The sequence below is a fragment of the Podarcis muralis genome, chromosome 1 (genome assembly GCF_964188315.1).
Source record: "Podarcis muralis chromosome 1, rPodMur119.hap1.1, whole genome shotgun sequence".
NCBI lineage: Eukaryota > Metazoa > Chordata > Lepidosauria > Squamata > Lacertidae > Podarcis > Podarcis muralis.
The window spans coordinates 5,578,214-5,601,650 of record NC_135655.1 but is presented as its reverse complement, the minus strand read 5'-3'; the positions used below and the strand labels follow the sequence as shown (position 1 = coordinate 5,601,650).

General features: G+C 49.9%; 1 protein-coding gene across 1 annotated transcript; it reads right to left on the bottom strand.

The window, feature by feature from the left end:
* Window positions 1–14,693: 14,693 nt before the first annotated feature.
* Window positions 14,694–20,752, bottom strand: BMP4 (bone morphogenetic protein 4). The gene is made up of 3 exons (XM_077916373.1): window positions 20,435–20,752; window positions 18,826–19,253; window positions 14,694–16,022 (listed from the first exon to the last, which is right to left on the bottom strand). Exons 2-3 carry the CDS (start codon window positions 19,244–19,246, stop codon window positions 15,148–15,150), a joined length of 1,296 nt encoding a protein of 431 aa, XP_077772499.1. The 5' UTR covers window positions 19,247–19,253; window positions 20,435–20,752; the 3' UTR covers window positions 14,694–15,147.
* Between the last annotated feature and the right edge of the window lie 2,685 nt (window positions 20,753–23,437).

The following is a 23,437-nucleotide window of genomic DNA, read 5'->3' as shown; positions in this document are numbered from 1 at the left end:
AAACTCTTGTTGTTTCCCCCTGTTTTGGTTTCTTCCGACTGCCCTCTGCCTTGAGTTCACTCTCGCTGCCGTGACGCAGGACCTAAGGGGAATAAATGCAGTGAATAAGAATGAGAGGAAAACACAGTGGAATATTTCGGGTCACGTTCCAGGGTGCACGCTTCATTCACGCAAAACATTGGCTGGCTTTGTGGATCTCTCTGTTGTCCTTACATGCCTGGGGAGGGTGTGCTCTCACCTAGAATACAATCAGCTTCCCCCTGTGGTTAGCCTTTGCCTCAGTAAATTGACCGGGTCAGCTGTCAACCCCGTACAGTTTTACCAATCTTCTTATTGAGGAATTTGCGATAAGCTTCTGAGAAACTCTCTCCACCAGCCCAGAGCGTAGCTTGAGAACTTCTGCTCTTTCTATCCCATCCTGGTTTTTAGAGCACATGTGGCAATCCCATGTTATCCTCGCCATCTCCCCGCCGAGAGAGAGAGTGGCGTGTCCCAATGTGCTCCATTCCTGAGCAAGGATTTGAACCCGGAGCAAGAATAACCATGGTGATAAAAGACACAGAGTGCCGGCCCAGGAGAACGCAACATTTGCACAAAATATGCAGATGCTAATTTATATGGAAAAGATGCAAACTGAGAGCAGGCCTTCAGAGGGGAAAAGCAAATGATGGCTTTTGTTGTCAGGGCTTAGTCTTGCTATCAGGGCTTCATTTGCCTCTGGGCAAATCAAGACAGCAGGTGGTCGGAGCCTCCCCAGTACTGTACAGCTGAAGGGAAGGGCTGTAGCTCAGTGGAAGGAAGAGCCTCTGTTCTGCATGCCTGGATAGCTCAGTTGGTTACAGCCTGGTGCTGATAACGCCAAGATTGCAGGTTCTATCCCTGTATGGGACAGCTGTGTATTCCTGCATTTCAGGGGGTTGGGATAGATGACCCCTGAGGTCCCTTCCAACCCTACAATTCTGTGCCGAAGATCCCAGTTTCCGTCCCCAGCGGCATCTCCAGTTGGGGCTGAGAATGCCTGCTTGAAATTCTGGAAAGCTGCTGCCAGTCAGTGTAGACATAGCTGAGCTTGTTGTTGTTTAGTTGTGTCCGACTCTTTGTGACCCCCTGGACCAGAGCACGCCAGGCACTCCTGTCTTCCATTGCCTCCCGCAGTTTGGTCAAACTCAAGCTGGTAGCTGTCTTTCAAAGATAAGATAGCTGCTTATTTCCTTCACATCTGAAGGGAGGGCGTTCCACAGGTTCAACACGGCCCTAAGCTACTGAAGATAGTGGGGCCCTTGATATGTCCAGCTGTCCTTTGCCAACAACAAATTGCCGCTGTTCTTTGTGTTGAATATATGCAATATGGTAATTGATGGACCTAATAGGTATCTCAAACCATTTGCACATGCGGCCATGCAACCGGTCCATGCAGAATGTAGGCACCCTATATATAGAAAGGAGCAAACCAGTGATATTTGAGGGAGCAGGCTAGTAGGCGGGGCCCATGACTTACATTATGGGTAGGCAAACTAAGGCCCGTGGGACGGATGTGGCCCAATCGCCTTCTCAATCCAGCCTGCGGATAGTCCGGGAATCAGCATGTTTTTACATGAGTAGAATGTGTCCTTTTATTTAAAATGCATCTCTGTGTTATTTGTGGGGCATTGGAATTCGTTTATCCCCCCCAAAAAAAATATAGTCTGGCCCCCCCAAAAGGTCTGAGGGACAGTGGACCGGCCCCCGGCTGAAAAAGTTTGCTGACCCCTGACTTACATCGTAGGAGCCTACACAACACAAAAACTGTTGTTGTATGTAGGTTTTATTTTATTTTATTTTGGAAATGTACATCCAGTTTGTTTTTTCCTTTAATTTTTTGGGGGGCCCCCAAGAGTGTGGGGCCCTAAACTATAGCTTGTTTAGCTTATACATAAATCCAGCACTGTCTGGGATCCAGAGACACACTTCTACCAACAGTGGGAGGAGAACACATTCATTGTGACTAGTAGCCATCGACAGCATTAGGAAAGAGGGAGGGAAAACTGTCCACTTTCTCTGTATTTTTATACATCCCACTTACTTACTAACTTGCCTTTTCTCTAAACTAAAAATGTTGCAACCTTTCGCTCCATCTCTTCAATCATTTTTGGTTTCTGTCCCCCCAGCTCTGAAATCTCCTTTTCGAGGCGCAGCAAAGAAAACTGCTCCACTCTTAAGTGCACTCCCACCATAGATGTGACACAGCCATGGGTTAAAAACCAAGGCATGGATTTTGGGGGAGAAAACAAGAAACTTTTCAGTGTTTGGAAATCACACAGGGAGAGGAGTTAGGAGGACAGATGGGGCAAGGGAACGCTTGCTCCTTGTAGAAGGACTTATTCCCAGCTTTGTGCAATGTGAAGGTTTGGGTAGGAGAGAAGGAGCCACCTTTGTTCTGGCAGGGAGTTTTTGCAAGAGAAATGTAAAGGGTGTGTGTGTGTGTGTGTGTGTGTGTGTGTGTGTGTGTGTGTGTGTTTTGCTTTCGCCTCTGGCTCTGATCTGTCTCTCCACCTGCACTCTCCAGGGAGATGAGGCTTTTGGCAACCTTTCCACTTCTAATTTTATTGGTTTCAACTAAGCTGCCCTTCTGGAGGCCTGGAGAGCTCCAGTGATGAAAAACAACAAATGCAGGGGACAATTTCCCTCCTCCTCCCCCACAAAAAACAACAACACCCATTCATGCATAATGTTTCTGTGCAAAATATAGTCAACGATTCCTTGCTTCTCTTTTCTACGTACATGAAAGACAGGAAGAAAATGGATGGGTGAGCTTCCTGCAGCGTCAACAGCTTGGAGGCTCGTTGGATCTGCCTTATGAATTTCAGAGGTGTCAAGCTGGGACAGTTTAAAGATCCTCTTCCCATGCAATTCTATAGATTTTTGCTCAGAAGTAAGTCTAAACCACAGAGCCTAGGGCTTGCCGATCAGAAGGTCGGTGGTTCGAATCTCCACGATGGGGTGAGCTCCCATTCCTCGGTCCCTGCTCCTGCCCACCTAGCAGTTTGAAAGCACGTCAAAGTGCAAGTAGATAAATAGGTACCACTCTGGCGGGAAGGTAAACGGCGTTTCCGTGCGCTGCTCTGGTTCGCCAGAAGCGGCTTAGTCATGCTGGCCACATGACCCGGAAGTTGTACGCCGGCTCCCTCGGCCAATAAAGCGAGATGAGCGCCGCAACCCCAGAGTTGGCCACGACTGGACCTAATGGTCAGGGGCCCCTTTATCTTTATGTCCCTTTAAGGTCAGTTGGAGGTGGAAGGTACCTGAAAGTCTTGTAGGAATTATCATTCAGGGCGGGAGACTGGGAGAAGAGGTAGGTACCCAGGTGAGAGCTGGAGGAATCTGGAAATGATCTATAATGAACTGGGGGGGAGAAACATGTTTAAAATAACTTTTGTTAAAAAAAACAGAGGCCTTTTTATTAGGTATAATAGGAGAAAAATAGGAGAAGAATTACCGAAGAAAGCACTGTTTATGTATGCAACAGCGGCAAGAATGCTATTTGCCCAGGGATGGAAAGAAGAAAGAGCCCCATCGAAAGAAGAATGGATAATGAAGGTGATGGACTATGAGGAGATGGCAAGGCTGACTGGGAAGATCAGGCACCGAGAGGATAACAAATTTAATAGAGAATGGCATAACTTGATAGAATATATTAAAGAACACTGTAGAAATCTAAAAACGTTAGCAGGATCGACATAGCACTTGCAATTTAAAACAATGAAGGATAGAAATGAAGTGTAATAATTTGTATCAATGCAACTAGATGCAGTTAAAAAAGGAAGATAAATTTTGGAAGCCAAGGGAGGGGTGGAGGGAGGTCTGGGGGTTCAGGGAACCCCCATAATGGTACTGATATGGACTATGGTTTAATGTAAGCATGTGTGTTTGTGTGTGTGTAATTGTTTTTTTTAATGAAACTTTTAATTATTATTATTTTTTAAAAAGAGAGAGCTGGGGGAAGCTTCCTTGCTATGTGTGGATAAATGATTTGATATGCAAGATACAAATGTGATAAAGGTTCTTTTAAGTTATTCTTTCTCTGTTCTTTTTTCTATACAACTGTGTTTTGTATTTTCTGACAAATGAGTTTGAATTTTCGTGTTGAATGTGGTAAAAAACCCTTTTAATTCAATTATTTTACACAGAAGTAAATTCCTCTGAGTTCCACAGGGCTTACTCCCAGGGAAGGGAGCATAGGATTGCAATCAGAGACAGCATTCTGTTTCCCACACTGGTTGGCCAGAAGCTAAAGTGCTGGCTCCTGGCTGTTTCTCCCAGTTTTTCAGATATACAGTGGTACCTTGGGTTACAGACACTTCAGGTTACAGACGCTTCAGGTTACAGACTCCGCTAACCCAGAAATAGTACCTCGGGTTAAGAACTTTGCTTCAGGATGAGAACAGAAATTGTGCTCCGGAGACGCGGCGGCAGCGGGAGGCCCCATTAGCTAAAGTGGTGCTTCAGGTTAAGAACAGTTTCAGGTTAAGGACAGACCTCCGGAACGAATTAAGTACTTAACCCGAGGTACCACTATATACTTCTTCCATGCATGGAAGTTCTTCATGGTCAGCACAGTCAATGGCCTTCATTCCTTGTGGTCACTCTCATTCTTCTAAAGCATCAATCCTGAAAGACACTTAATTTGGAACATGCCCCACATATTGGGACTTTCGTTTGAGTCCAGCTGCTGTGGCCACTGCTTCGCCCAATTCTAAACATTTTGCCTGTTGAGTTGGGGTGAGGTTTTTTCCAGGCTGCTCCTGGTTGGCCACTGTGAAAACAGGATGCTGGACTAGATGGGCCCTATCCTGATCCAGCGGGCTCTACTTATGCTCTTATAAATTGGAGTGTGATTGGAGCTGTTAACTTGGAATGCCCATTTACTTCAGTTGGGATCTGTGCAGCAGAAGGTCTCAGTGGAACAGGTCCTCTTGGACGAACAGATCCCAAAGTATCAAGGAATCAAAGAATTTTGATATTGTTGTTGTTTAGTTGTTTAGTCGTGTCCGACTCTTCGTGACCCCATGGACCAGTGGACACCAGGCACTTCTGTCTTCCACTGCCTCCCGCAGTTTGGTCAAACTCATGCTGGTAGCTTCGAGAACACTGTCCAACCATCTCGTCCTCTGTCGTCCCCTTCTCCTTGTGCCCTCCATCTTTCCCAACATCAGGGTCTTTTCCAGGGAGTCTTCTCTTCTCATGAGGTGGCCAAAGTCTTGGAGCCTCAACTTCACGATCTGTCCTTCCCGTGAGCACTCAGGGCTGATTTCCTTAAGAATGGATAGGTTGGATCTTCTTGTAGTCCATGGGACTCTCCAGAGTCTCCTCCAGCACCAGAATTCATTATAATTCCCAGCCCAAAGACTGTACCTGGTGAATGTTAAGTGGTGCCACAGGGGGACTTGCACGAGCAATTTGGAAAACACTGGGGTCCTGATGTGTCACTAGGCAGGGATGAACATCAACCCTCATTTTTCAGCAGGGCCAATGAGGTCATCTCCCTGGGGTGTGGGGTTACTTGCCAATCCTCTGCATGCTGCATAAACGAGCTTCCCTCAGAGATGGGGGACTTCCTGTGATCTCCAAGCAAGCCGCCTGACATTCTACTGAAGCAAGGCCTGGTGTAAATGTGTTTTTTCATTATTCCTGTCTCGAGAGACAATGGAGTGCACTTCTGGGGGTTAGGTTATACTGCTGTGTTAGCAGCACTGAAGTGACACTCCACCCCTGGGGCACAAGCCTGGGCAGCGTGTCTGGGGGTTCTGGGTTGCCCAGATAACAAGATTCTCCTTCTCAGTCTTGCTGATGTGGTCCAAAGGAAAGCAGAACAAGACACCATCCTACATCGTACCTACGGGAACCGCCTCTCCTGGTATGTCCCACAGAGGAACTTACGGTCTTCAAACAAAAACATCCTGAAGGTCCCAGGCCACAGGGATGTTAGGCTGGCCTCAACCAGAGCCAGGGCTTTTTCAGCTGTGGCTCCGATCTGGTGGAACGCTCTGTCCCAAGAGACTAGGGCCCTGTGGGACTTGACATCTTTCCACAGGGCCTGCAAGACAGAGCTGTTCCACCAGGCCTTTGGCCAGGGCACAGCCTGACTCCCTCCTTTGGCAATCTTCACAGAACTTTAGCCTAATGGTTGCCATCAATTTGAGTTGAATTAATTTTAATGAAAGGATTTTAGAATGTTGTATTATTTTATTGTTGTTAGCTGCCCTGAGCCCGGCTTTGGCTGGGGAGGGCAGGAAATAAATAAAATTTATTATTATTATTATTATTATTATTATTATTATTATTATTATTATTACAAGATGCCATCCAACTGTCTTAGGGACTCCACTCTGAATTTCTGGGTTTATTCCTTAGCCTTTTCTTCCCCTGAAAATATCCCACAATGCAGCTCTCAGAGCTCGGGCGATGCCGGGTTTTGGCATCAATGTCGGCCCTTGTGGAAAGATAACTGCCTAGGTAGGAAAAATGTTTGACATTTTCCAATGTTACACCATTAAGTTGGATTTGTGGCACTGCAGAGGGGTTGTTTTGCGCTTGTTGGTACAGCACTTTGGTTTTTGGATATTGAGTGACGGGCCAAGCTTTTCGTAAGCTTCTGCGAAGATATTTAGGATGGTTTGGAGGTCATCCTCTGAGTGTGCGCACACTACGTTGTCATAAGCGTACTGAAGCTCTATGACGAAAATTACAGTAACCTTACTTTTTGCTTTCAGCCTACTCAGATTAAAGAGCTTTTTGCTTTCAGCCTACTCAGATTAAAGAGCTGTTTTTTCTACTCCGGTGGGGAGTTTCCCTTTGACAAAGTGTAGGATCATGGTGATGAAAATAATAGTGTTGGGGCGATAACGCATTCATGTTTAAAGCCTGATCGCACTGTGAATGGTTCACTTCGAGAGCCATTGTTATCCATGGTTGTTGCTGCCAGACTATCATGGAAGAGCTGAAGGATGTTTACAAATTTATCTGGGCAGCCGATTTTCAGGATAGCCCACAGGGCATTACAATTTAGTAAAGGTAAAGGGACCCCTGACCATTAGGTCCAGTTGTGACTGACTCTGGGGTTGCGGCGCTCATCTCGCTTTATTGGCCGAGGGAGCAGGCGTACAGCTTCCGGGTCGTGTGGCCAGCATGACTAAGCCGCTTCTGGCAAATGAGAGCAGCGCACGGAAACACCGTTTACCTTCCCGCTGGAGCGGTACCTAGTTATCTACTTGCACTTTGATGTGCTTTCGAACTGCTAGGTTGGCAGGAGCAGGGACTGAGCAATGGGAGCTCAGTCCGTCACGGGGATTCGAACCGCCGACCTTCTGTTCAGCAAGTCCTCGACTTCCCTTCATTACAATTTAGGCCTTGGTAAATCAGTTCCTTCTCCAGTACCATGAGAACCGGAAGCTTCCTATTATTTTAAAAGAAAGAGGCAAAGCATCTCCTTTGGAAACACCCATGTTCAGGCCCTGCCATATCCAGGTAGGGGATTCAGCTGAACCCTCCACCTCACCACCCAGCTGCTTTTACCTCTCCATGCTCCATCACCCCAGGCACTTTTCTCCCAGTTTTTCCGGTGCCAGAGTCAGCTGAGCGGAAAAGGGCCTGGGGGCGACAGACCACGCAGATGCTCTCACCTGTGCGGTCCTTTTGGCATTCAAATTAAACCTCTCCTACTGAGATTACTTCTTGCCTTGAGGCCTGCCTCTTCTCCATTCCTTAAATCCCTGGATTGCCCCTGAAGCATAACCAAGGAGGCGCTCATCTTTCAAAAAAAGGGCAGGGAAGGAAGAAGAAGAGTTTGGATTTGATATCCCGCTTTATCACTTCCCGAAGGAGTCTCAAAGCGACTAACATTCTCCTTTCCCTTCCTCCCCAACAACAAACACTCTGTGAGGAGAGTGGGGCTGAGAGACTTCAGAGAAGTGTGACTGGCCCAAGGTCACCCAGCAGCTGCGTGTGAAGGAGCGGGGAAGCAAACCCGGTTCACCAGATTACAAGTCTACCACTCTTAACCACTACACCACACTGGCTACAGGCTGGTTATGCAAACTAAGGCCCGGGGGCCGGATCCGGCCCTATTGCCTTGTAAATCCAGCCCACGGATGGTCTGGGAATCAGCATGTTTTTACATGAGTAGAATGTGTCCTTTTATTTAAAGTGCATCTCTGGGTTGTTTGTGGGGCATAGGAATTTGTTCATTATTTTTTCAAAATATAGTCTGGCCTCCCACAAGGTCTGAGGAACAGTGGACCGGCCCCCTGCTGAAAAAGTTTGCTGACCCCTGGACTACAGGCACAATCTACCACCATTAATAGCTAATGCTCTTCTAGGCTGCATCGGCAGAAGTCTAGTGTAAGGTTACCAGATTTTTTTCAATGAATCCGGGGACACTTTTCAACTTCAATGGATTTTGTCAGGGGACTGATTTGTAAATACGGGGACTGTCTCTGGGAAACTTGGACATCTGGTAACCTTAGCCTAGTGTCCGGATCAAGGGAAGTCATAGTCCCACTCTATTCTGTCTTGGTCAGACAACACTTGGAATACTGTGTCCAGTCCTGGGTGCCACAATTGAAGAAGGAAGTTGGCAAGCTGGAACATGTGCAGAAGAGGGCAGCTAGGATGATCAAGGGTCTAGAAGCCAAGCCTTATGAGGAACGGTTGAAGGAGTTGGGTGAGATTCCGACTAAACATCAGGTAGAACTTTCTGAAAGCAAGAGCTGTTTGACAGCGGAACGGTCTCCCTTGGGAGGTAGTAGACTTTCCTTCCTTGGAGGTTTTTAAGCAGAGGTTGGAGGGCCATCTGCCAAGGATGCTTTAGCTGAAATTCCTGTGTGGCAGGGAGTTGGACTAGATGACCCCTGGGGTACCTTTGAATTCTACAATTCTATGAACTCCTACACCATAAAGAAGGCTGATCGCTGAAGAATTGATGCTTTTGAATTATGGTGCTGGAGGAGACTCTTGAGAGTCCCATGGACAGCAAGAAGATCAAACATATCCATCCTTAAGGAAATCAGCCCTGAGTGCTCACTGGAAGGACAGATCCTGAAGCTGAGGCTCCAAGACTTTGGCCACCTCATGAGAAGAGAAGACTCCCTGGAAAAGACCCTGATGTTGGGAAAGATGGAGGGCACAAGGAGAAGGGGATGACAGAGGACGAGATGGTTGGACAGTGTTCTCGAAGCTACCAGCATGAGTTTGACCAAACTGGGGGAGGCAGTGGAAGACAGGAGTGCCTGGTGTGCTCTGGTCCAGGGGGTCACGAAGAGTCGGACACGACTAAACGACTAAACAACAACAAATGAACTCCTACAAAAGAAACCCTCCAAAGTAACCCATGATTGCTGCAGTGAATGAGGACCCTGTCGCTTATCAAAAAGAGGTTAGGGATATCAGAAGATCTCCTGTATCTGGATCAGAATCCTGCTCTCCCAGTAGCCCACCAGATGCCTCTTCTGGGAAGCCCATGAACAGGCTTTTGAGCGCCACAGAAAGCCATTCTTCACTCTAGAAGAATTATTATTATTATCTGTTCATTTCTAGCCCATCTTTTCCTCCAAGGAGCTCAGATCACACATGGCTCTCCTGCTCCTCATTTAATCCCCAGAACAACGCTCTGAGGTAGGTTAGGCTAGAGGCAGCGATTACCCTACAATCACCAAATGATCTTCACAGCCAAGAGGGGATTTGGGCCCTGGTCTCCCAGCTCCGAGACACTGGCATCGTTAAACTAGGGTTTCCATACGTCCGGAATTCCCTGGACATAGCCGGGATCTGGCCATCGGAAGCTGTGTCTGGGCAGAAATTGCTGAAATGTCCAGGAGAATCCAGACATATGGCAACCCCATGTTGGTAGTGTATAACTTGGCGGATATCCTTATAACTAGCTCAAAAACTTCCTTTTTTTTGGTTGCAAAAAAGAAAAAAAGAAGATTAACAAATTTCAGCCAAAAAATCCAACAACTTTGACACGTTAATGTGTCAACGCGAATAGAAGTTATTAATATTGCAGTTGTATAAGGGATTATAATAAAGAAATAAAGAAAATCATCAAACCATCAATTCTAGCACACGGGGGGCGGGACCTAAATTATATAATTCGGTATTTGAATGATTGGTATTAGTAATTGTATTATAAATTGGTGTTGTTATAACGAGGCTATTGTCGCATTGTAACTGAAAATTAATAAAATTATTATATATAAAAAAAGGCTCAGCACCTTTGGCCAACAACTTTTGTGTCTGGATTTTCCCCTTTTGAAATATGGCAACTCTAAGTTAAACTAGGGTGCTCACTCCCCTACAAGGTAGCAATAGTCACCAAATTGGATGGATTTAGAAGATTAGGCAAATTCATGGAGGAGGAGATCCTTCTGAATACCAGTTGCCCTGTGTTCGAATCCTGCTCCTGGGTTTCCCCGCAGGCATCCGGTTGTGAGAAGGGGATGCTGGACTCGATAGGCCATTGGCCTGATCCAGCAACGCACTTCTTATGTTCAGCAACATTACCTACTTCACAATCCCCCTAGCAACTCAAGAGGCATGGTTTCTCAGCCTTGAGCCTTTCAATGGCTGGGCCAACCCAGACAGACGGGTGGGATATAAATAATAAAATCACGACTGCTACTACTAGTGATAATAATTTTATTATTTGTACCCCCCTCCCCAGCTGACTGGGTTGCTCCAGCCACTCTGGGTGGCTCCCAAGAGAGTATGGAAAACAAAATAAAACATTAAAAACTTCCCTATACAGGGCTGCCTTCAGATGTCTTTTAAAGGTTATACAGTGGAATCTCGGGTTGCGGACGTAATCCGTGACAGAGGCACGTCCGCAACCCGCAGCGTTCGCATCCTGAAGCGCCACGTCTGCGCAGGCGCTGGTGCGATTTGGAACTTCTGCACATGCGCAAGCAGTGAAGCCCGGAAGTAACCTGTTCCAGTACTTCCAGGTTTGCTGCGGTCCGCAACCCGAAAACACGTAACCTCAAGTGTCCGTAACATGAGGTATGACTGTATACAGTGGTACCTCGGGTTAAGTACTTAATTCGTTCCAGAGGTCCGTACTTAACCTGAAACTGTTCTTAACCTGAAGCACCACTTTAGCTAATGGGGCCTCCCGCTGCCACCGCGCCGCCGAAGCATGATTTCTGTTCTCATCCTGAATCAAAGTTCTTAACCTGCAGCACTATTTCTGGGTTAGCGGAGTCTGTAACCTGAAGCGTATGTAACCTGAAGCATATGTAACCCGAGGTACCACTGTAGTTACTTTTCTCCTTGACACCTGATGGGAGGGCGTTCCACAGGGAGGGTGCCACCACCGAGAAGGCCCTCTGCCTGGTTCCCTGTAACTTCGCTTCTTGCAGTGAGGGAACCAGCAGAGGACCCTCAGAGGAGGACCTCAGTGTCAGGGCAGAACGATGGGGGTGGAGACGCTCCTTCAGGTCTACTGGGCCGAGGCCGTTTAGGGCTTTAAAGCTCAGCACCAACACTTTGAATTGTGCTCGGAAACATATTATTGTCGTTGCTGCTGCTGCTGTTCTTATGGCCCCCGTTCATTTCCACGGTGCAGTGTGTGAATCGTGTCCACAGCACTGAGCAAAACAAAGGCCAAGAAGTTCCCACATTTCCACTTGAAGTGCCCCCTCCCTCTGCCTCACTTACCTGGACAATCTGTTTTGCAAAAGGAAGAAACAACAGAATAGACCCCTAAATAGCCATTTAGCTCCCAATCCATATTTAACTCTTCTCAAATCTCTCTCTTTCTTTCCCCACCTCACTTCTTTGAGCATCATAATTGCCAGATATGATCTTCAAAGGCTTTGGGGAAGCTTTGATGTGAGGTGAAGTGGCTTTCCTCATCCCTCTCCTCCTGCTGCAAAATGTTAATAGCTTTGAACCTGGGGGAGCCCGAGGCAAGAGAGGGTTAAGGCAGAAAGGAAAGGTAAAAATATATATAAATAAATTTCAAAAACCCTCCAGGGCTGAGCATTCACCTCCCCCAGGTAAACCCAGAACCTCTTTCAAATGCCTCTCTCTCTCTCTCTCTCTCTCTCTCTCTCTCTCTCTCTCTCTGCTTTCCTGGTAAGCAAGTCAGGTGTTTTCCTGCCCCCCCACCCGTGCAGGTTTGGGGGCAAATTTGGTGTGGCTGGCCAGCCTGTTTTGTTGCTTCTGTCGCTTGGGGCAAAGGAACAGGCAGATCCCCAAAAGCCAAACCTCCTTTTTCACAGGGCTGAGCACCCTTGCAAAACTTCAAGGTCTTTTTTGGATGACACCCGAAGACTCTCCTGAGCAGGTGGTGAAGGGAAGAAGCTCAGCGGAACAGCATCTGCCCAGCATGCACAAGACCCCGGGGTTTAATCCCCAACATCTCCAGGTACATAGGAAGCTGTCTTATACTGACCAATATAGCTCAATGGTGCCGACACTGGCTGGCAGCAGCACTCCAGGGGTTCAGGCAGGGGATGATTCCAGAATCTACCTAGAGATGTCACTGGGGACCGAAACTGGGACCTTCTAGGTGCAAAGCAGATCCTCTGCCACTGATAGATCCTCACTTAAAAACCCCCCAAGAGATGCTGCCAGTCAGTGTCGGCACTATTGAGCTATATTGGTCAGGGTCCCTTCCAACTCTACAGTTCTGTGATTCTATGATCTAGATGGGCCAAATGACTTGCTATAAGGCAGTTTCCTCTGCTCCGATGTATAATATCAACCTCCTCTTTTGCTAACTAATCACAGCCTGGCTACACAGTTTTGAGGAATGCGGAAATACTCCTCTGAGCATATGCAGAGTATTTCCTGCTCCTCTTTACTAATCAATCGCAGTCCATGCCCTTCTGCTGGAACAATAAACTCGTTGACTGGACTTGAAAACTAATCGGCTGTACAGTTTGTAAGCTCTCCTGAACATGTGCAGAGTTTTTTTCCTCCTGCTAACTAATCACAGCCTGGTTACACAACTGAGGGGCATTTTGAAAGAGCCAGGCGAGAAAACGCAGCTGCTGGAAATTGCGCTTGTAATAAAACAGCAAAGGGTGAACAGGATGCCACGAGGTCTCTGTGTAGAGAGAGAGAGGAACCTTTTGCAAAATCGCCAACAGGAGGGGGCTAAAAGGAGCATTCCTAAAAAAAAGACAAACAAGTGCTAGGCAAAGCCAGCACAAAATAAGCCCCCATCCAGACGCAAAAGCTGGAGACACACAGGATGTAAACAGGAAAGGCAGGCCACCCACAACAAGCTAAAAAAACGGATAGCCTTGGATTTGCGCCCGGGGAGACGCAATCTGCCATCCCTCGAAGACCGAGCGGTAGCTGGCTTCAAGAGGGAGGGAACGAAGAAGCAGAGGCTTTTAAGCAGAGGTTGGGCACACATCTGTCCTGGATGTTTTAGCTGAGATTCCTGCATTGCAGGGGGTTGGGCTAGATGACCCCTGGGGTTCCCTTCCAACTCTACGATTCTATGAAAGGTAGCCAGAGGTGTGAACCTGGGCTCTCCAATCCCAGCGGCGGGGAGGAGGGGAGGTCAGAAAGGGACCCAGCGGGGACAGAAACACTCTGCGTGTACTCAGGTGACCCACCTGCCCACCTGCTAGGGGACTAGGAGTGGCTCAAATCAAAGCTACTCCTGGCCCAGTAATTTACTCAGAGGGGTGAGAGTTATGCCAGCGCCGTTGGCTAGCTAAGGCAGTCTGGGCCGACCACGTGCGGTCAATAAAGTGGTTGTTACGTTCCAGGGGTGCCAACTTAAATAAAATATTGGGGGCAGGTAAACCCCATTCCGCATAATCGAGCGCGCGCACACCATTTGAATGGCAATGCCCATCGACTTGGGGGGCGGGGCGGCCCCCTCAAATATTTTAATGGGGAGCCAAAGGGGCCCCCCTAATTTAAAGGATTAGTGTAATGGTTTTGCGGATCTGCCTGTGGAGCAAGGGAAGGCTGTGACCCCTTAAGCCGGATCAATGGGATGGTTGCTCCATTGAGATGAATGGGTCTCGCTTCGGGTAGACGCAAGCGTCTGCCTAGGGTCTATTCTGAGGGCTCTCACACCATGCGCTCTCGGATCTTGAGCATCGTTAGGTGCGGGGGAGTCACTTCCATCCAGTTTTAGCTCTTTGGTGGGAGAGGGTCTTTGGACAGGAACGGGTGGGAAGTTTCTCAGACGGTTTGAACCCACAATAACACTTCTAGGTGTGTGTCACAAGCGCGCGCAGGCGCAGTGGGCAGGCGGGGTGGGGGAGATAAGGCAAACCCCAATCAGCCCACCCTCCCCAAAGACTGGATCTTACGCAGAGACCTAGCTTGCACAAGTGGGATCAATCGGCCACAGCAATCCTTAAGACCGTGCCAAAATGGTGCCAAGACGTGCCGAAGAGGTGCGGAGGTCCTATTTATAAGGGGGTGGGGTGGGGGGGGGAGATATGGAATCTAATCTTAGTCCTGCCCCCCGAAATTGCAGCCAGGCAAGCGAGTTAGCAATTAAGACAATGCAAAAAGAAAACGAGAGCGCGGCGGGGGAAAACCTTTCGGGCTGGGGAGGGAGAAAGAGAGGAAAGAAAATACCCCACCCACCCCCAATAGAAATAAATGATATTTTTTTAAAATAAATAAATAAATTAATTAAAAGTATAAAAGATATTGCGTTTACCTTTAAAATAATGACTCGCTTTATTTTTTATCTTTTAATATGTCGTTATAAATATATTTTGTCAAAATATATGATCATTATTGTCAAAACATTTGCACATAAAGTCATAAATAAGGTCAAGGTGAACGGATTAAGGGATTTTTTTTTTCCATTAATTTTTTTTTTCTGGCGCGCACGCGCCGCTGGGTGAGCGGCATAGGTGAAAAAGAGAATTTATGGCATAACTTGATGTTCCTTTTCTTTTTTTCGAAAAAAAAAAAAGGCACAGAAGGCCAGCCCATTCTTGAACCTGGGAGGAGGAGGACAAGGAGAAGCAGTCCCTCTTCCCCGCCACTTCCATCCCTGGGGAATTTTGGACGGGGCGGGCTGGATGGTGAGGACAAGGGACCGGAGGGAGAGAACCGGACAGGGAAGAAGTTGATTTATCACTTTTTTTTAAGGGGAAAAAAATTCTCTCTCTCTCTCTCTCGCGTTTAACGACACCCACACCCTTCGACCACCATCTCCTGGTAATTCTTGAGGACCACTTTGTCGTACTCGTCCAGGTAGAGCATAGAGATGGCGCTGAGCTCGGTGGGGACGCAGCAGGCTTTGGGGATGCTGCCGTTGACCGAGTTGACCAGCGTCTGCACGATGGCGTGGTTGGTCGAGTTGAGGTGGTCAGCCAATGGGAAAGGGCAGTCCCCGTGGCAGTAGAAAGCCTGGTAGCCCGGCGGGGCCACGATCCAGTCGTTCCAGCCCACGTCGCTGAAATCCACATAGAGCGCGTGGCGGCGGCAGTTCTTCTTGTTCTTGCGCGCGCGCTGGTGCGCGTGCTTGGGGCTGCGCTTGGCCCGGCGCGTCAGCAGCGACTGGCCCCGGCCGTCGTGGCTGAAAGTGACCAGCAGGGGCCGGAGGCGGGCCCAGTCTCCGGCCCCCAGGCGGCCCCCTTGAGGTAAAGAGCGGCTAATCCGGACATGGCTGCCCTGGTGAGTCTGTAGCGCGGGGTGGAGGGGCACAACCTCCACGGCCAGCCCGTGGTTGGGCTGGCCGCCTGCGGTCCATCGGATAACGGCGGGGCTCACGTCGAAGCTCTCCCAGCGGCTCACGTTGTGGTGCACCAGGCGGGTGTCCAACAGGCGGGTGGCCAGGTCCTCCCCTCGGCGGAGGGGCTTCATCACCTCGTAAATGTTGATCCGGTGGAAGCCCCTCTCCCAGGAGGACGCCCCGTCCTCGCCGACGATCTGCTGTCGGAAGAGCCGCAGCTCCGCCGAGGAGATGGCCTCGCCCGACGGCACGCTGCTCAGGTTGAAGAAGTAGCGCAGGCGGGCCGGCTGGTTGGCGGGCCCCGGGACTTGCTCGAGGTGCTCTGGAGAGGGGAAGGGGACCGGGAGGAGATAGCAAGAGAAGCGACGGTTGGTGGTGGCGGGAAGAAGGAGAGACAGCAACAGACGCGCAGAACAGACGGCGCGGTTTGGGCAAGCTCGGACAAAACCGAGCGCGCGATGGCCGTGGGTTGGGTGGCTGGCTGGCTGGGCCAGCGTCACGGGGAGGGCGCGATCCACCTGCTAAAGCACCGGGCTGGAGAGAGAGGGATAATACCCCTATCCATCTCCTCCAAAAGTAAAACACCACCCCCACTGTTGTCTATTTCACCTGCCCTTTTGGGTTATCGCCACCCCCTGGCCGGCCCAGTTTACTGGGGGGGGGGGGGGAAGGCTCTTTGATTGCCAGAAGGTGTCTGCTGCCTAATAGAAGCGCGCGAGGACTAGAGGAGGAGCCCCATCCTTGGACGCCTTGCGCAAAAGTTGCGCTGCGGGCAACAAGGCATACTTGGGGATAGCATTGCTGCGATCCTAAACGCGCTTTGCTAAGAAATGAAGCCAGGCCAGCGGGTGATCGGGCTGCAAGGCTGCGGTTCCTGGCCCACTTATGAGGGTGCAACATTTCCCCCGCCCAGCTTAAATCCTCAGGATTCCCTTCATAGTACAATACAGCCATCATCCTGCATAAGAAAGGGCCTAGGTAACTGCTCTCAGTTTAGGAGAGTCTTTGCTTTGAACTCAGATCATCTTGCTGGTAGAGCTTCGATCCTCCGCCCCACACACTCTGGCGCCCTCTCCCCACTCTGTTCTCTGCCCCATTGTAGAAGCCTAGTGAGCTGTTTGCTCAGGCACCATTTGTGCGTCCCAGCCCTCCGAGCACGCCCTATCGTTGTTCCTTTTTTAATTTTTTTTGCCCCACCTTACATGTGCACGGCGCTGGCCATCGAGCCAACAGCACAAAGGACCCTGCCCGCGAGGAGGATGCAAGCACGCCTTTAGGATTCAAGAACAGGCCTTCCCATTGTCCCAGGAAGAGTTAAACCCATGCGCCTCTCCCTCTCTCCCCCCCCCCGCCTCTCTTTTAAAAAATACATCGGACGCTCTCCATTTAAGTGTAGATTTAGTAACTGTGAAATTCAGCCTCGCTGGATTCCCACTAGTCCGTGTATTGCGGGGTCGGGTGGCTTCTTGCGCTATCCGCCAAATTCGAATCAAGTCGTTGTTCTGTTATTTCCACATCCCCCCCTCCGTCACCTCTGCACATAAGCAGAGTGCATTGTGGCCTGTCCTCCCCCTATAAGTTCTTGCACGTGCTCGTGTGATCCATTCTTCACGGCCACGCACGCCCAGAGCACACTTCTCCAGATCTATCGTCAGCAGACGACTTTGATCCAAAAGGAGCTACTCTTGAGGAAACAGGTTGTGCCTTGCAATAGATGCCCATTTACCAAATACGGCTTGCGAGTTGTAATTTAATAATAATAATAGTTCTTACTAATATTGCAGAGGAAAAAGTGGGCAGAAGTGTTTTAAAGCTACGTTTCCTCTTTAAATTTATTGTTAGGGGAAAAGGAGATGCTCTCTTGGTGCGCGAAGCCCTCCCCCCAAAAAACCCCCCTCCTTTCTAATAACAGGGGTTGCAACCAGTACAGACTCCCGGCTCCAGAAGAAAGAAGCAGCAAACTGGCTACGAAACATTTGGATCCACTTGCAGTTGCATCTCTCTCTCTCTCTCTCTCTCTCTCTCTCTCTCTCTCTCTCTCTCTCTCTCACACACACACACACACACACACACACACACACACTCCCCCCCCCCAAACAGACGCAGTTTTACGTTGGTCATTTTTAAAAAAGCCATCTTCCTCTCTTCCCTCCCTCCGTTTCCCAAAAGGAAGAAGCGGGAGTTCTTTGGTTGGTTTTTTTTCTTTAAAGGCGGGGACGAGCGCTTTGATATTTCTCCATAAACTTCTAAGTTTGGTCCGGGAAGAGAGGAGGAGCGAGATGGGGGTGGGGAGTAACAGAACCGGAGTGAAATCCGGAGCAGCTGCTGACGGGCGACTCAGAGAGAGAACGCCTTTCAGTCCGGGCGCACGCAGGCCGACGTTCAACCGGAGAATGGTGGCTTAATAATATCAATAATTCTAGTTGGCAATAGCGGTCTCAATCGTGCAAAAGTAGTCTGCGGACCTCTCTCCTCCCAAGCGACGTACTGTATCCTGCTCTTAAACCAAGCGAGCCCACTTCTCGAGAGGTCAAACCCTTCCCCTAAAACATAATCAGATCGTCTTTCTCGTATAAACGTTTCTCCAGATCCCGGTTTCCGTGTGTGAGCGCAGAAATGCCCACACAAACCCCCCGCTGTCCGTCCTCCTTAGCTGCTTCCTGGGCAAGGGAGGAGAAGGACGGGACCCGCGCTCATCACGCCTCTCCATAGAGGGCGAGCCAGAGTCACGCCGGAGTATCACACTCGGAACCGGTTTAAGTCCAAATCCATCGCATTCACAGCCGGATGCAGAGCACGGGTGAAGGAGGAGGAGAAAACGAACTACCCCTTCCACCCCCCCCCCAAAAAAACCAGGGGACACCTAACCCACCCAGTGCAACCCTGGAATCTTGCAAGCGGTGCTTTTAGCCCGGGTCCGGCCTCGGGCCGCCTGATCCTTTCAGGAGCGTTTACTCGCAAGAAAGCCCCAACCGGACACTAGGAGGGGTGCATCAGATTTCGTTCCTCCCCACCTCCCCGCAAAAAAAAATCAAATTCTGAAATTCCACCACCACCAATCACCATCATAATAGTCGGAGATCTACTCAGAAGCGCTCCGTGCGCCCCTTTTCCAGTTTGCATACCTTCGTGGTGGAAGCTCCTCACGGTGTTGGCGCGGCTGGTGGACTTTTCCGGGTACTGGAGGCTGAGATCCTGCAGCTTTTCCTCCTCTTCCCCGGACTGGAGGCGATAGAGATCCAGCATGTATGAAGGGACGAGCGCCGCCTTGCTGGGCTGCGGCCGCCGCCGGAGCCCGAACATCTGGAGAAGGGTAGCCTCGAACCCGCGCAAGAGTTCATGGCTCGGGAACGGGCGGCGCGAAGTCCCCGAGGCGCCTTCTCCGTCTCCGGCCTCCCCGGCTCGCTGCTGCTGCTGCTGCTGGAGATGGTCCCCGACAACTTTCTTCTTCCCAGTCTCGGCAGGTATCAAGCTGGCACGGTTAGTACCTCCAAGCAGCACTCGGCACAATAAAATGACCATCAGGAGTCGGTTACCAGGCGTCATGGTGTCTCTGTTGGGGGGGGGGGGGAGGGAAGGGTGTAGTTGGGTTGGGGGGGGCAGAGAGCAGAAGGAGGGGAGGGAAGAGAGGGAGAAGGAGGGAGAAAGAGGAGCAAACAAACAAGGTCCGTCAAAAATGACACACTTTGGGAAAAAGTTAAAGAAACCCACATCCCAAGCTCAAAAAACAAAACAAAACACAAACCAGATCCCCCCCCCCCGAAAATGCAGTGCAGAACCTTATTGGGACTTTACGCCCAGCCAATTAAGACTTGGGACTTTACGCCCCCCCCCCACAATTATCAACACCCCCCCAAAAAAATTTCTCCTCTGTTTTATCTGAGCAACGATCTGCGTAAAAATGGGGTCACGAAACCAGCTATTAATACGCGCGCACAAAGTTCCGAAAACCCATCTCTGCTTTTCGCCCATCAAAACAGGGCTTTGCACTTGTTGTTAATGGAAGTAATATTATTTTTTTTAAATGCACTGGGAGAGGCTGGGAGTCGGAGGTCCCGGTTCATTGTTGAGCAAGCTTCCAGGAGGTCTCCTTGGAAAGCGCTCTCCATAGCAAGTGTCTGTTGGAGCCTTCCCGGCTGCCGGCCGCTAGCCACTAGGTGCCCGCGGGGTAGCCCCGTCCGTGGGGGGTTGCGGGGGGGGGACGACGGGGAGATCTGCAGCCCCTCTCCGGCGTAAGGGCCTCGAGGATCGCGAGGGGAACAGTGGGGGGGGGGGATAAACGCCGAGGGGGAAGGACGCGCCTTCTCCAGGGTCTCCAGTCGTTCTTATTTACTTCGCATTTGACAAATATCCCCGTGGGGTAAAAACTAGATCTTCATTTTTAAAAAGGAAAAAACCACACACTACAGTCCGAGCCGATGGGCGTTTACTTGGAAGTAAGCCCCCAGTAGGGCTTACTCTCAAGTAAGGGCGCGGAGAGATTGCACAGAAAATGCTCTCCCCTGAAAACAAACAAACCAAAAAACTGTTTCGAAATGAACCATTTGTTTTTAAAAGGAGCGAATAAAAGGACTCGGAAGTTTGAGAGTCCGGCGCTCGCTCACTCGCTCGCTCACTCTCACACACAACAAGCTCCGTCTCTCTCTCTCCCTCCCTCTCTTTTTCTTGGTTCTTTTTCATCCTCCCCCTCTTTTAAACCAGAACTCACACAAGGAATGAGAAAGCGCTACTCACTGACAGAAAGCAAGGCATATAGAAACAGTCCATGGTTCTTGACAGCCAAGCGTGGAGCAGGACTCGTGGGAAAGCTCACGCGGGGAATCCGGAGTCAAGCCGCTTTGCGGAGCCGGGGAGAGTCAATCTATCGCTCGCTGCTACTGCTGCTTCGCCTTCTTCCTCTTCGTCTTCTTCTCCGGGCTGCGGGCAGGAGCAATCGCGCGCCACGGCTTGCTGCTCCAGAGCGACTCCTGGAAAACGAATATATTTGAATATAATGAAACTCCCGAGCAGGCTGCCTTCTGCTTTTCTTCCAGCCCCGGAGAGGGTCACGTGGGTCCGAGGAGCCAGCCTGTCAATCAGCGGGCCGCAAACTCCGCCTTCCTCCTCCTCCTCCTCCTCCTCCTCCTCCTCCTCTGTCCTGGGCTCTGCAAAGGGATGTCCCACCTCCTTGGCCTCTGTCAATCTCCCCGTAGCTTTTCCTTTCCTTTCTCTTCTACTTTCCTTATAAAGAGAGAGTGTGTGCGCAGCTGAGTGTGAACTGCAACTGACTTTGGCTTGATCCAGATGCGAGTCCAAAGACTTCCCAGTCCAGGCTTTGCCTTAGGTAGCTTAGCATTGTCTGCACTGACTGGCAGCAGCTCTAGGGGGTTCAGACAGGAGTCTTTCTCAATCCTACCTGCAGACGCCTTTGCATGGAACCTGGGACCTTCATGCAGAGCGAACGCTCTGACCACTGAGCTACAGTCCCTTTTCTGCATGAGTGCTCCAAGACCACATTCAAAGGCAACTAGGAAGGCCCCCAAGCCACCCTCATTTTTTTTAATGCACTGGGGGGGGGACTTGCAAAGAAGAGATTGTTGTTGTTTAGTCGTTTAGTCGTGTCCGACTCTTCGTGACCCCCTGGACCAAAGCACGCCAGGCCCTCCTGTCTTCCACTGCCTCCCGCAGTTTGGTCAAACTCATGCTGGTAGCTTCAAGAACACTGTCCAACCATCTCGTCCTCTGTCGTCCCCTTCTCCTTGTGCCCTCCATCTTTCCCAACATCAGGGTCTTTTCCAGGGAGTCTTCTCTTCTCATGAGGTGGCCAAAGTCTTGGAGCCTCAGCTTCAGGATCTGTCCTTCCAGTGAGCACTCAGGGCTGATTTCCTTCAGAATGGAGAGGTTGGATCTTCTTGCAGTCCATGGGACTCTCAAGAGTCTCCTCCAGCACCAGAATTCCAAGGAGTCTTCTCATGAGGTGGCAAAGAAGAGATGCCTGAAACGAAAATGTCTCAACTTAAGGCAAAGGGGAGGTATGCACAGCAGCGCCTGTCCCTTGATGACTGCCATCACACCCCTGCAACGCAGGAATCTCAGCTAAAGCCATCCATCCATACAATCTCTGCTTATAAACCTCCAAGGAAGGGGAATCCACAACCTCCAGAGGGAGAGATTGGACCAGATGACCCTCAGCGTCCCTTCCAACTGTACAATTCTGTGATTGTATGAAATAAAGGTATTGGTACACTCCATCTGGTATGCAAGCTGAGACCCTACCTGCCCGCAGACTGTCTCGCCAGAGTGGTGCATGCTCTGGTTATCTCCCACTTAGACTACTGCAATGCGCTCTACGTGGGGCTACCTTTGAAGGTGACCCAGAAACTGCAACTATTCCAGAATGTGGCAGCCAGACTGGTGACTGGGAGCAGCCGCCAAGACCATGTAACACCAGTCCTCAAAGACCTACAATGGCTCCCAGTACGTTTCCAAGCACAATTCAAAGTGTTGGTGTTGACCTTTAAAGCCCTAAATGGCCCAGTATACCTGAAGGAGCGTATCCACCCCCATCATTTTGCCCGGACACTGAGGTCCAGCTCTGAGGGGCTTCGGACAGTTCCCTCCCTGTGAGAAGTGAAGCTACAGGAACCAGGCAGAGGGCCTTCTCGGTGGTGGTGCCTGCCCTGTGGAACGTCCTTGCATCAGATGTCAAGGAAATAAACAACTATCTGACTTTTAGAAGACATCTGAAGGCAGCCCTGTTTAGGGAAGTTTTTAATGTTTGATGTTTTAGTCTGTTTAATATTCTGTTGGAAGCTGCCCAGAGTGGCTGCAGAAACCCAGCCAGATGGGTGGGGTATAAATTATTATTATTATTATTATTATTATTATTATTATTATTATTATTATTATTACAGAGTACCCACAGAGGTCCTAGTACAGGCATCCCCAAACTCGACCCTCCAGATGTTTTGGGACTACAATTCCCACCATCCCTGACCACTGATCCTGTTAGCTAGGGATGATGGGAGTTGTAGTCCCAAAACTTCTGGAGGGCTGAGTTTGGGGATGCCTGTCCTATTAGGAGGCTGGTAAAGGGAAAGGTAAAGGTAAAGGGACCCCTAACCATTAGGTCCAGTCGCGGATGACTCTGGGGTTGTGGCACTCATCTCGCTTTATTGACCAAGGGAGCCAGCGCACAGCTTTTGGGTCATATGGTCAGCATGACTAAGCCACTTCTGGCGAACCAGCGCAGCGCACGGAAACGCCGTTTACCTTCCCGCCGGAGCGGTACCTATTTATCTACTTGCACTATGATGTGATTTCAACCTGCTAGGTTGGCAGGAGCAGGGACCGAGCAACGGGAGCTCACCCCGTCGTGGGGATTCGAACCGCTGACCTTCTGATCGGCAAGTCCTAGGCTCTGTGGTTTAACCCACAGTGCCACCTGTGTCCCAGGAGGCTGGAAGTGGCCGACAACTGCATTTTGTGTGTGTGTCAAATCACCTGTTTGGGCTTATCGCTTGATGACCACGACACCCAGCGACAACTTGCATGTGCCAAACGGGTTATCACCACAGATTTCACACTACAGAGAGGACTTTCCTCACACATGGGGCCAGTTCATCCATCAAAGCCTTGTTAGCACACAAGGGCCTCAGGACTATTTACTAAAAACAGCTGAGGATGTGACCTCTCCACCCACACACAGAAAAGCATGGGGGATATGAGAGAGGTGGGAATATGCCGGAGCCCATTTAT